Genomic DNA, 12,850 nt, shown 5'->3' with positions numbered 1-12,850 from the left:
ACATACCAAGATAATGGTTCCACAACATCTGCACTGAGCAAATCCATCTCTTCCGGTATTATGACTCCAGATGGAGAATCTTGCCCACCCAAGTATTCAGTGGCAGTGATATAGCGGAATCATTCGCTGATGGAGCCATCATTTGGAACTCGTTCATGTCTTATTTTGTAAATTGACTACACACAGGCCCAAGTGTGTTGGGTTTAGGGTTTTCCTTTCTGCTGCTCTTGGGGTGAGTATTGTGTCCGTTGTCATTTAAACTCATTTAGCCGCACAGGAAGTTTCTTATTTGTGGCCTCCTGAAGTGCAATAGCTCCAAGCAAATAACACTAGCACTATAATGTGAGATTTTTAACACTAAAGCTATAATGTTAAGCTACCTTTCATGACGAACTGTCTAAAACATTTAAAACTGATATTATGACAAATTCAGCTCTTAGTGCTTTACATTACTAACAAAAACTTCAGTTGTTGCAGCTTTCATGGATTCTGGTATGCAGTCTGACTCACCTCTGAGAAGCCCCTCTATTGAAGTACGCCAGGAAATTTTCGTCATTCATGTCATCTACCTTTCTGTAGAATTGTATTAGTCGCCATGGATGTACCAGATTCTTTAGGTTGAAGTTATATAGAACAGCACCGCGTCGAGCTATTCCTGTACCTTATCTGAATAGCTCGGTTGCGTTGTAATTTTGATAGTTTTGATTCGATCCAGTGTGGTCTAGGGCTTCGCTTGTGGGCTCATGATACCCTGAAACTGCTCGCCTGAAATTCTTAACTGTTTGAATACAGCGTCGGTGATTTCTATTTTATATTGCAACCGCCCAAAAGAAAAAATATGTTTAATGTTGCAACTTGATTCGATGGCAGCTCAGCTTCTTAAACGCCACAATCCCATTATAAGACATACACCGATTGCGTTGCGAAAAAGAAAAGGAAATATGTGATGCTAATTTCTGTGAGTTACTAATCAGAAAAGGTACACAGCGTCTGCCTTCATTTGATGATGAACAAGTACCACGCGGATAAGTGCTGTGTCTGGTTTGTATTGAGGCATATCAATTCTGGATATTTTTCTTGAAGTGCCTTTTCGGTTTGCTACTGTATGTGCTCTTCCAGTTAGCTGGAATAAGAATAATTTCCTGAAGTGCATTTTCTGTTGATATTATAGGTTCAACAAACAAATCATTAGTATACTCTCTGAAAGAAGTTATGTTAGAGTGAAATCAGACAAGTTATACATGTCTAATATACTTAGCTCAAGATTCTATTAATTATTTAAACATATTAAAAACTTTAAATAAAAATAATATCAATTAAAAAAAATATAGATGCCGTCGAGAGCTATAATTTTCATCTATTCTTCTTCCCTCCACCGTCTAGCTCCATCTCCACGCTCATGCCTCTTTTGGCTGCAGCGGCAGGGTTTGGACGCGCTGCACCGTCTCAATCACCTCTGCTGACAGAAAAGGCCTTGTAATTGAGAATCCGATCCTAGGTTCGTGTGCTCGCGGAGGCAGGAAGCAGATTTGGAAACCAGCTAGCTGACCGTTTTGGAAATAATGCACACATTTAATTATGTTGATGATCATATTTGATACAGACGGCCTGCTTCGAAACGTTCCTGTTTCATTCGGTACGGCTGGCTACGTAAAATCAAAGTTGTAATCGATGAGCTGCATATTATACATGTCCTCCTCTCTATCTCTATATATCTACCTATCTCCAGGAATCCAAATTGAAGTGAGCCGAATTTAGTAGCCCGTGATAGCGAGAGAAAAACTTGTCAGGGATCCAAATGCCCAACTAACTCTAGTTTCTTGCTCAGCTAGGTTTGCCCAAGGATCCAAACACACCATGTGCCCGAGATTAATCGCAACCTAATCTCTTTTTATTTTTATTTCTCCTGTCTAGACATGTGAGCTGTGGCATGTGACGTGCCTAAGGCGCCAATACATTTTTTTTAAAAGCACATATATATATGCATCGTAGTCTGATCTGATCTGATCCCATCCAACTCTCAAGTGAACAGTGACTGCATCTTCCTTCCTTCCTCACCTTTTCTTACATTTAGTTTCCTCGTTGACAGTTAGTTGAGCGATTAGATCTAATAAGCATGTAAGCTCAGAGCTTGGACAAGTCTAAGGCTGTGTTTGTTTGCTGCTTCTGAAACTGCTTCGACTACTGGCAGAAGCCAGAAGCTAGAAGTCAGAACAAACGAGGTTCTGGAGAAGTAGCTTCTGGAGAAGCCAGAAGCCTGTTTCTGAGGAAAATGAACTAAAGCTAAGAAGCTCGCTGAGATGTGCTTCTCTAAGAAGCTATGTGCTGAGAAGCCAAAAATTTATTGCAGAAGCTAACAACCTATTTCTAAAAACAGCTTTTCAGAAAAACCAAAAACACTGCTTTTCAAAAAAGCTCAAAAGCAGAAGCTCAAACAAACACGGCCTAAGAATCGAGCGAGAGCAAAACGGAAAGACCCATAATACGTAAGCATAGAGCGAAGGCGGGAAACACGCGCCAACAGATACAGTCGCTGCCTCTCACGGCCGGGCCCCGCCCGTAAGCAACTTGGAAAACGAGCAAGACCGTACACGATCTCACTTCCCCTCCTCTTCATCTCATCTCGCCGCCGCCGCCGCGCAGACCGCGGCCGCGAGAAAGCCATGAAGAAGACCAAGTCGTCGGCCGCAGCGGCAGGTAGGCAGCCGCACGCGCAGAACGGCCACGTTCTCCCCTCCAAGCTCGCCAAGTACCTCGATCCCGAGGCCTCCTGGGACAAGGTAGGCACTAGTCCCAACAACCACCCGCAGCTTCTTGCCTCCTCCTAGATTCAGTCAGCAGTTGCCTCTAGTTTGTTCTTGATGTGCTCTGCTTCCTCTCGCTGCCTCTGCAGGATCAATTACTGGACGCGGTGCACTGGATCCGGCAGGTCTTGGGGCTCGTCTGCGGCCTGCTCTGGGGAGCCGTCCCCCTCGTCGGTGCCGTTTGGATCGCCCTGTAAGTGCTCAAAGCTCCAATCTTTGTCAACCCCCCCCCCCCCCAATTTACCACTCTCATGCGTGAAAGTTGCTATAGATAGGTCGTGCCCATTATCTAGGCTTCTGAATCTTAAAAAAAATCTAAAAAAATATAATTCCCTTATCTAAAAAAAATCTAGGCTTCTGAATTGGATCTTCGTCGCATTATGTGATATAATTCGTACCTTCAGTTGTAGTAAGCAAGCTCTGCAATCTTATCTCTTACAACTGAATTGGTGCAACTGATGAGTTAGAAAGCACACATCTTTCTCTGGTTGCTGTCATGAACTTGCTACAAATCTGAAGTTTCACCAGTATGGTAGCAATCCTTGCAATTGCATTGCTATCTCATGCAATGTTGAATGACACTCTTTTCTATTTCCCCGTATTTCATGCATCTTGGGCTGTTCACTATTTATCTGTTGTCAGCTGATGAAACAATTAGTTGAAACAGCACTTGATACCCTAGCCTAGTAGCGCGAATTATGCATACAGTGTTCTGGTAAGTGGTCACTATCTAGCATCGATGATTTGATGCATGAACTATGATTTGGTGGTTTTTGAAGTCTTGCTTGTGTTCCTTAGAAGTACTGCCTTTTAAAACGTTGAGACCCACATATGGAGTATCTTTTCCTGACAGCTGGATTGAGAGAGTCTTCAATTTCCATTCCATAATTATTTGTGGGGAGCTAACTTCCCTTAGCAGATTTTTATTCTTCTCTCCCAAAAAAGGACACCATTAGTTCTTTATTTGTTGCGTTCTGCGGTTATATTATCTGATTATTGATATTTGTTAAATAAAGTTGTTAATCTTAAACATAATTTGCTTACTATCATTAAATGGGTCCTCGTTAGATTTCTACTTAAATTCTAACGGTATGATTACAACTGGACAAATATTCATGCCCCCCCTTGATAATTTCTTTTTGGCTAATTTTATGCTTATTTTGGTGCTTGCCTGAACTACTCTTGATTTACGTATAAATTCTGGTACAAGCTCCTCATATGATCCTGTAACATATTTTTTGTTATGTTACAGATTTCTGACTATCTCTACTGGTATCGTTTATTGGTATTATGCTTACTTGTTGAAGATCGATGAGGAAGACTTCGGAGGTCATGGTGCGATACTTCAGGAGGGGCTCTTTGCCTCTTTCACCCTTTTCCTGGTAATGATCTGGGTCATCATTCAAGTTTATTCTTCCATTCCACTAGTTGCAGTTGCAGTCATGTCAAACTCATATTGTCGCTCACATGTAAGTTGCATATTTGTGGCCTCCCAAAGTGCAATGTCTCCGAGCAAGTAACACCAGCACCATGATGTGAAGCTACGTTTTATTGCAAACTGTTTACATGCATATGAGCTACGGCAACTTCAGCCCTTGCTGCTGTACACTGCTAACGAAATCTTCTGTTGGTTGCAGCTCTCATGGATCCTAGTATACAGCCTGGCTCACTTCTGAGAAGCCCCTCCGTTGAAGTACGGCAGGCAACTTTTGACGATCATGCCATTTCCCGCTTCCGTTGTAATTTTGATAGCCTTGATTCAATCAAAGTACGTCTAGGGCATCGCATGTGGCACTGAAACTGCTCATCTGAAATTATAGATTGTTGGAACAGGGAGTTGGTAATTTCTGTGTTACGGTGCAACCATGCAAAAAGGCTGTGGTTTAGGGGCAACTTGCTTCACTGACCCTTCAGATTGCTTGCTCAATAACAGGGAGTTGCTCGAACTAACCCCTGTTAAGTCATACACCCATTGTGTTACCAAAAGGAAAGAAAGTATGTGATAATAATTTGTTTGAGTTCCGAAACACACACAGTAAGGTGTACAGAAAATGGAAAAAATGTATGGCGTTTGCCGTCAATTGGCGGTGAGCAATTACCATTCATTCGTTCACACAGTTTTCTGTTGAATGTCATGCCATTGGTAATCGACCTCACCACCTGCTCTTGCATACCACACAAGACTGAGCAAACAACTCACAATAGTGAGTATACAGGTATATGGGCAATAATGTTTTTCCATAGGCAGTGGTTGTTGAATTCATCCCAAGTCCCAACCAGTTCGCTGCTACCAACCATCAGTAGTGATCGTCTGCACTTACGCGAGAGATATACGGGCCCGGAGACGATCGGAGCACATAAATGTGTAGCATCTTCCGTGCAAGACGGAAGTAATGCACCCGGCAATTATTCCCTGTCACAACCATAAGGAGCGGAGAGGAGCTGAAACAAAAGGGGGCGAGTAGGAGACGATCGAGGGAAGGAACGGGAGGTAAGAAAGACATGAGCTCTGCTGAATTAAAATGCAGTGTGCGTTGTTACTGTGTTATTAGCGGTTTCATGAACACACACACTGCTACAGAGACAGGTTCCACCTCTGCAGAAGCAACGCTGTTATTGTTAACCTGAGCGGGGCGAAAGATTAAGCAACGCGGTAACCTGCATTTGCCTTCGATCAATGCGTCAGCGCATCTGCATGCCGCCGCGTGTATCACGATCCAATCTGCACATGATCGATCGAGCCCATCCATCATCTACTTTTACACGCTATCACGATTCTTTCATAAAATTAAAAACAAAAGTTGTGATCGGAATTAAACAAGGTCATAAAAAGAAAAGAAAATAAAAGAGACCTCATCGATCTCATTCTCATCCAGAACAGAGCAGAAGATAGGTCTCTTGGGCAACACCCCGATTCAATAGTACTACTCCGTCCGTATTAAACTATTCCCCAAAAGAAAATTAGAACTCCTACTATTAAACTGCAGCTTCAAGGTTGGGCTGCACCGTCCAAACTCCTGGTCTTCGTCTTCGTGTTGCTTTATGCCGGCTCAAAGGCAGATTTTGCATGTCACACACACATGCATGTGTGACCTAACGCCCTCGCCGGCTATCTTATCACATTCTATATGCCGGCTACTCTTTGATCCATCCTGGATCGATTCGAGAAGCATCACAGTAACATCTGATACTATACTGCTCCAACTTTAAGGAATGAATCGTAACCAAAAAGATCAAATGCGGACACTGAGAAAACAAAAACACGACCTCACCAGTGTGATTCATTTCCCAATTGGTTAGATACATCAGCCGACTCAACTTTATGGGGTTTTCTACTTCAAAGAATTGATTAAGTGAATGAACTCTCTCACACTCACAAACAACAATGAATGAATAAACTATCAGTCAGACCTCACAATTTACAAATCACTCAACAAATTGCACATGTACATAAAATGTTCTCCAACAAAAAACATATGTATCTTGTTGACTCCTGTGATCATCGGATTTGGCTTCTTGAAAATGACCAGAGCCCACTATCACGAACAGGAGCCTGCAATGCAAACGAGATGGGGTACAAGTTAGAATGATGATGCCTTCAAACACGCGAATTACTGAATTCTGAATTGTTTCTGATGCTTAAGGCCTACCTGCGTCTTCACTGAAGGGAAAATGTTCCAAAATCTAAGAGTTTCGTCGCCAGCTCCTGTTACTATGGTCTGTAAATTACATATCATGAGCTTAGCTCTTCACAACGAGATAATTTCTGGATTAACTAAAATGATGTACAAATTGGACTAGGGTTTACCTGGCCATCAGGTGATGATGCTAGGTAAAGAACCCGCATTGTATGTCCGGTTAGAGTTGCAACCTGTTTTCTCGAAATATTCACTGGTCAGTATCATTAGGTGGCATTACAATATTGCACTAAGAGAAACTTTTCTCCAGGAACATTTAATTGTAATGAATATTAAAGTTTCAAAGAATTTCAGTAACCAAAGCAAACGAAATAAACCCTCCTGGCAGACTATTTAACTTGCCTTATACAACCATATCGACACGATATCCATATAATAGAACCATAACTTATGCATCAGTCTTCTTGTAACGTTATTATTTTTACTATATTTTACATTACTAGTACCTTTATTATTATTGTTGTTTTCTCATCTTCTAGTCGGATCCTGTGGATTTCATCTCTAACCTACCCCAGCTTGCTTGGGACAAAAGCTTTGTTGTTGTATACAACCATGTCGATACGATGACCTGTTGTGGATGGTACATAGAAAATAATTTCAATTGCTCAATTTACAATCGGTAAGTCAATGTCTCAGCCCACAGAAAGAAATGACGTTTTTGAGGAGGAATCCAAGAAAAATCTAGCTAAATAACTTGCAAAATGGAGTCCTTGCAGGGCTTTTGACGCTTCGTATCTAGACGACGCGAGGTACTGATAACTACAATGTGCTAGCCTACCTTAACCCACAATGGACGGTATACAGCAAATGGTTTTCGTTGCTTAATTTAAGTTTCACTGATGTTTTCAGCAATCCTAAATTCAATGTCTCAGCCCACAGAAAGAAAATAGACTTTTCAGAAGCAAGCCGAGAAAAACCTAGTTACATAAATTGGGAGGTCATTGCAGATGTATCCAAAGGATGAATGCTATACTATAATCCACAATTGTCTTACTGATAATATCAGAAGATGTGAATGAGATCCACCATGTGTAAGCTCACCTTTGACATAGATGGATATTTCCACACCATGATTTGATTTTGGGAATAGCCATGTGTGCTCACAAGCTCGTTCACATTTTTACACCAGGCAAGGTTGCATACCTGCAACAGAAAGCAAATGATGAGGATAGCAGCACCACAGTACCACACGACACGGAGGTCTTGTACAGAACTACAGCTTGCCTGGCTGCCTGTGTCAATTGAGTTCAGAACATTTCCATTAGCCGTGTTCCAGAACCTGATACACCTATCAGCTGTTCCACCTCCTGATGCCAGGAGGCCTTGTTGATGTGGTGACCATGATATTGCTTTAACCGCAGCTGTATGTTCTGTCAATCTCAACACTGGTTGTTGCGAGCGTTGGTTCCATACTAGCAGCTGGTTGTCATTTCCACCAGAAGCAAGCTCGCGGTTGTCATGCGACCATTTCAGTCCACAAACCTGACAAGATGCACGGTCATGTCAGACAGAGTTCTGAGATCTAAATGTTACAGAAGATGCTTTTAGTTTGCATAGCAAACGATTTATTTTCCAGGATGTAAGTTATGTATTGGAAGCCTCACCTCTGATCTGTGCCCAGAAAACTTGCTAATGTAATCGCTGGGAACACGGATGTCGTGCTGCAATATGTTCTTGTCCCTGCTACCGGAGGACAAGATGCATGAACTCCACGCTAAAACCCCAGTCCGTGTTTGGTGACCTCCCATGTTCCTAATCCGTTTACAGCGCGAGCTATCCCAAATCTGTTCAGGTATTAGATTTATTGGTACATCAATATGTCATATTCTCGGTAACTAGGACTAAATTCAAGGTGTTCGGAAAAAAAGTTTAAAACTGCAGACAAAGATGTCACATTTGAGTCAGGCATATATATAGTGGTTGTGAGTTATCTTATCACAATAACTAAGCTTTATTGTTACACATCGAAAGAACAATTCTGTGTCATGTTCTACTAGTCGAGGCGGATGAAAACTACGACTTGTAGCACTGTGCCTGCTTTGTGATTCAATTATGCTTCAGTGTGTGCTGTGAAGTCGTGAAGCAAGCAAGCTACATCAGCCCAGAGTTACATATATACTTCAAGTAGAGCAGTCCATATAGCATTTCCCATTTGGCACTAGATTTCTAACATGCCCACATAGTTGAGAAAGCAAACCTGGACATCTCCAAGGCCGGTGCCAATGGCAAGATAAGAGCCTTCCCGTGACCAATGCACGGCGCAGACGCTGTCCCTCGGCCCCAGATCGCAGAGCTTGGTCACCTGGATGTTGATTATGGCATACCATCCATTAGAATCATATACGCATTGTTCCCAGTTGATGAGATTGAAAGAGCTTGGCCACCTTACTGTTGGACGCCGACCAGAGGTAGACGCAAGTCCCAAGGCCGACGGCGAGCATGTTCTGCGACGACCAGTCTACGAGGTTGAGGTAGAAGTCGTCCAGAAGGGATGGCGCGTCCAGAACCTGCCCGCACAGACAGCAACGCAAGGATCTGGATGAGTATAAACAAAATTGTACCTTGCCAACGAGGTGTTTGTGGGATTGCCAAGAAAGAAAGAAAGATTTTTCACCTTGTGCGGCGTCTTGGGGACCTTCCTGGGTGGCTTCTTCGGCGAGGCCGTCTCTCCGGATCCTGCGGTGCAGTCCTGCTGTGCGGCGGCGGCGGCGAAGGGGGAGGTGGGCGCGGAGTGGTCTTTCTTGAAGCGGAAGAGATTAGTGCTGGGCGATGCGGAGGCGGGGGAGTCGGGACTGAAGAGCTCGGCGCGGAGGAGGCGGGAGTAGGGGGTGTCGTCCTTGGAGCCAGGGGAGGTGTGGGTGTCGAGGAGTGCGAAGTTTTGAAGGCGGGAGGAGGAGCGGCAGGGGATGAAGCGGTCGCTATAGGTGGTCTTGGAGGGGGAGGGCGTCTTGGGGGCCTCGTCGAGGCGGCGCGAGGGGGAAGGCGACGCCACGGGGTCCAGGCGGAGCGCGCCCGCCATGGCCGGCGGCACGTTGAGCCGCAGCGCCGCCGGCTTCGCGTCCGCCGCCGCCATCGATTAGTAAGTAGATGGCGTTTTACCGACCCGAGTGTGCTTGTTAGTTGCTTCCTGCCTGCCTGCCTCCCTCCGTACGTCGCCTTCGCTTCGATCTCCGGCCGCCGCGTGCTTGGCGCGGGAGAGAAGGGAAGGGGAGGGGAGGGAGCTGCAACGGTCACTAGGAGCTGGTGGCGCTGTGTCAGTCAGTGGAAGTAGCCGTTGGAGCCATCCATTATTGGGTTGGGTTGGGCCCCCGCCACGTTCTCCTGCTTTGCCTGTCTCAGATCAGATGGGCCGGGTCTTAATCTTAATTGGGCTCTCAGTCACTCTCTTCTTAGCCATCCCTCCAAAAGATTGGAAAAAAGAAAAAATACACCAAAGATCGGTCAGTCTCATATTTATTTAAGCTTTGGGCCACATTGTTAGTACATTCTTCTGTCAAAAACCTTTTTTTTCCAAAGGAAACATGAATCATCTATCTCTTAACGAAGAAACAAAGGATATCAATGCCATATATAGTGCAAGGCAACAATATATGTAGGATATAGCTTATTGGAAATACCACACATGTCTCCCAGGGAGGAGATTCTCACTGGACGCGCGTATTGGAAATACCTTATGCATCTACAGTATACTATACTCTCTCTCACACACACATGTTCTTCATGCAGATTAATTTGAATACACACACACATGTTCTTCATGCAGATTAATGCAGCCATCTGCATGCTTAGGTACGGTTGCCTACATGCATCTAGAAGATGTTGGAGCTAGAGTATGGCCATATCGATGTAGGGCGACGTGGCCTGCTGGTTCCATGAGACGGATGACGCGGAGGGGGACGGCGACGAGCTGGAGGCAGTGGTCGCCCCCGAGCTGCACGGCCGCCGGACCAGCAGCGGCACCACGTCTTCCAGGAGCCCGTTGTTGGTCTGCTGCTCCTCGTCATGAAATTCTTGGAACACCAATCCATCATCAAAGTAGCAAGCTGGTGGAACCACATGCTCACTGCTGTCACCACCTGCAGCCACCGCATGCACGACCTGGCTGCCGCCGGTGACCATGGCCGGAGCTACTTCCGGTTCCGGGCCATCGAGATCCAGCAGAGATGTCGGGATGTGGATGTGATCTGGTGAGATGGGTGGGCAGCGGGGGTGCAGCTTCGGCTTCTTTGGGACGCTAAGGCTTCCTCCTTGCTGCTGGTGGTGATGGAGGAAGTGGGAGTAGGTGTAGTGAAGGTGGAGGCCCTCGTAGGTGACGACGAGGGTGTCCGGCTCGTCCATGGCGCGCTCCACCTGCTTCTTGGCGTTGCACCGAGGGTTCGTGCACCGGTAGTAGCTCCTGCACCCAAGCAACATCCATCCTCATCGTCATGCACGTTCATGTCAAGAAAATGAACTTAATTCTTCAGATTAACAAACTAGCTGGCATCGACTGCAGAAGCATAACGTTGGATCGAGAAATCAGTTGTGATTCCGTCAGAAATGGTATCTTTCCCCCTTTTACATGCAACCGATTAATAAGAAACCTTAGCTTAATTGACATGAAGATGAAAATTGCTAACTATGGATTGATTATCTGTGGGGGCTATGCCTTTAAGTTCTTGCATGATGTAGTATTAATTCTGCACCTACCTTTGCAAATATTTCAAGTACACTTCCTGATCCAACCACAGATTTAATTATGCATAGATAGATAGACAGATATAAAGGTGATTGGTTCATTGGCTGCAGGCTCTGGATCGGAGGAGGATGTTGTTGTCCTGGGAATTTTCAGTTGGAAAGGCTAGGCCAGGGCATACCTAGCTAGCCCTCCTTTATTTGGTTCACTTCGCTGGAGTGATTCATGAACAGTCCCATATATATATATAGCTCTTCAAGTTTATCTTCGTCGGACCGTGACAGGTTCAAGCAGGGATTTCAATTTCGTTTACAATTTTTTCCGTTCACAGGCGAAAAGATCAAAATTCGTGAAATTTCACTGAAATTTTGGTCATCTTTTCGTCCTCTAATTTGTGGGGCCCACATGCCAGTGAAAGAAAATTTCTGGAATTAGACATTTCATTCCAAATTTCGGCAAAAAATTAATCCTTGGATTCAAGTTTTTCTTCTTCCTTTTCTATTTTTTAAAGAAATGAAAGTTTCGAGCAGTTAATTAAGCAAACAGAAAATATACAATTTATGTTGCAATGTCTAGTTGTTGCACCATGCATGATGGATTATATATATTGGTGAGTAGTGATAAATCAACTAAAAGATGTGTGAAGAGAAAGTTGATGTATGCATATATATGTACGCGTAGTACCTTGGGTTGGGGCTATTCTTGATGGATTTTTGGCCGTATTTCCTCCATTTGTATCCATCTTCTGCAGGCCCATTATTCCCAGATGTCTTGATCTTCAGCGTGTACTTGTTCTCCATCTTGCTCAATACCTTCTCCGGGGAGAAAACCCTACGTACACACAACATGCATGGAGTATAATTCAGAAGCAGTTGATTGAGGAAAATTGAGGTGAATGATGAACAGAAGCTACAGCTAATGATTAGAAGAAGGCTAAGGATTCAGTGCTTCTCTGAATTCCCAAAAATTATACGTACACCGGGCTGGAGTTGTAGTTGCGGCCGTCGACGACGAGCTGATCGCCGGCGCCAGTGAACGAGAGCGCGCTCTCTATGTCGCTGATGGTGGGGCCGGAGTAGACCGTCGAGATGAGCTTGTTCACCATCGACTCCCGCCGGTGCCGAGGCCCCTCCTCCTCCTCCTCCCCCTTGGACGTCTCGTCGAGGAGGTCACTCATGAGCTCCTCCCCCTTGGACGTCTCGTCGAGAAGGTCACTCATGAGCTCCTCCCCGAAGTTGTCGTGCCAATACTTGCTCTGAAGCACAGCTGATACATCTAGCTCCTCCATGGCCGGCCTCTCCTAGCTAGTTGCTCCCAAGGCAAAGACGATAGAATTGCTTATAGCTAGCTGGCTACTTATGTCTTGTGCTACTACCTATAGAGAGCATGCAAGAAGAAGCATATATTGCTTTTGGGTACCGCGCGTAGTGACTTCACTCACCAACCCACTCCAAGGGTGTATATATAATGGAACGTTTCACCATGCATGCTAAATGACCAATATACCCCTCCCCAAATGAATGAATTGAATTCATCAGAGAAATTTACTAGTGCTACACACTGCATGCAGGGAATTAAGTGGTGCAAGTGAAAGCTAGTCATTTGAAGCAGTTGCCATTTGAATTGACACACATGCCCTTAATCTTTAAGCTTAGGGTTGTTTGGGGTTCGGC

The 12,850-nt window shown here is 44.7% G+C and overlaps 3 protein-coding genes across 3 annotated transcripts; 1 reads left to right on the top strand and 2 right to left on the bottom strand.

The window, feature by feature from the left end:
- Positions 1-2,557: 2,557 nt before the first annotated feature.
- On the top strand, positions 2,558-4,648 carry LOC133909696 (uncharacterized). The gene is made up of 4 exons (XM_062352236.1): positions 2,558-2,780; positions 2,894-2,997; positions 4,057-4,186; positions 4,442-4,648. The coding sequence occupies exons 1-4, from the start codon at positions 2,664-2,666 to the stop codon at positions 4,478-4,480; spliced, it is 390 nt and encodes a 129-aa protein (XP_062208220.1). The 5' UTR covers positions 2,558-2,663; the 3' UTR covers positions 4,481-4,648.
- Positions 4,649-6,051: 1,403 nt separating this feature from the next.
- LOC133909694 (B-type cell cycle switch protein ccs52B-like) lies at positions 6,052-9,740 on the bottom strand. The gene is made up of 9 exons (XM_062352233.1): positions 9,117-9,740; positions 8,887-9,009; positions 8,700-8,804; positions 8,107-8,286; positions 7,727-7,984; positions 7,544-7,645; positions 6,613-6,675; positions 6,455-6,523; positions 6,052-6,357 (listed from the first exon to the last, which is right to left on the bottom strand). The coding sequence occupies exons 1-9, from the start codon at positions 9,573-9,575 to the stop codon at positions 6,304-6,306; spliced, it is 1,413 nt and encodes a 470-aa protein (XP_062208217.1). The 5' UTR covers positions 9,576-9,740; the 3' UTR covers positions 6,052-6,303.
- Positions 9,741-10,076: 336 nt separating this feature from the next.
- On the bottom strand, positions 10,077-12,590 carry LOC133909695 (probable WRKY transcription factor 49). Its single transcript, XM_062352234.1, has 3 exons — positions 12,155-12,590; positions 11,862-12,008; positions 10,077-10,898 (listed from the first exon to the last, which is right to left on the bottom strand). Exons 1-3 carry the CDS (start codon positions 12,463-12,465, stop codon positions 10,328-10,330), a joined length of 1,029 nt encoding a protein of 342 aa, XP_062208218.1. The 5' UTR covers positions 12,466-12,590; the 3' UTR covers positions 10,077-10,327.
- Positions 12,591-12,850: the final 260 nt, after the last annotated feature.

The sequence above is a fragment of the Phragmites australis genome, chromosome 2 (assembly GCF_958298935.1).
Source record: "Phragmites australis chromosome 2, lpPhrAust1.1, whole genome shotgun sequence".
Classification (NCBI taxonomy): Eukaryota; Viridiplantae; Streptophyta; class Magnoliopsida; order Poales; family Poaceae; genus Phragmites; species Phragmites australis.
Note: the sequence above shows the minus strand (reverse complement) of the source record. Positions and strands in the feature narration are given on the sequence as shown.

What these genes read in the sequence shown, in the direction of transcription:
- LOC133909696 (XM_062352236.1), top strand. Translation starts at nt 2,664, where the DNA reads ATGAAGAAGACCAAGTCGTCGGCCGCAGCGGCAGGTAGGCAGCCGCAC. An exon ending in GGTGCCGTTTGGATCGCCCT is followed by an intron (nt 2,998 to 4,056) that starts GTAAGTGCTCAA and finishes GTTATGTTACAG; the next exon opens with ATTTCTGACTATCTCTACTG. An exon ending in CCTCTTTCACCCTTTTCCTG is followed by an intron (nt 4,187 to 4,441) that starts GTAATGATCTGG and finishes TGTTGGTTGCAG; the next exon opens with CTCTCATGGATCCTAGTATA.
- LOC133909694 (XM_062352233.1), bottom strand. Translation starts at nt 9,575, where the DNA reads ATGGCGGCGGCGGACGCGAAGCCGGCGGCGCTGCGGCTCAACGTGCCG. An exon ending in TCCCCAAGACGCCGCACAAG is followed by an intron (nt 9,010 to 9,116) that starts GTGAAAAATCTT and finishes CTGTGCGGGCAG; the next exon opens with GTTCTGGACGCGCCATCCCT. An exon ending in AATATCCATCTATGTCAAAG is followed by an intron (nt 6,676 to 7,543) that starts GTGAGCTTACAC and finishes TCGAGAAAACAG; the next exon opens with GTTGCAACTCTAACCGGACA.
- LOC133909695 (XM_062352234.1), bottom strand. Translation starts at nt 12,465, where the DNA reads ATGGAGGAGCTAGATGTATCAGCTGTGCTTCAGAGCAAGTATTGGCAC. An exon ending in AACTACAACTCCAGCCCGGT is followed by an intron (nt 12,009 to 12,154) that starts GTACGTATAATT and finishes GTGTGTACGTAG; the next exon opens with GGTTTTCTCCCCGGAGAAGG. An exon ending in AAGAATAGCCCCAACCCAAG is followed by an intron (nt 10,899 to 11,861) that starts GTACTACGCGTA and finishes GCTTGGGTGCAG; the next exon opens with GAGCTACTACCGGTGCACGA.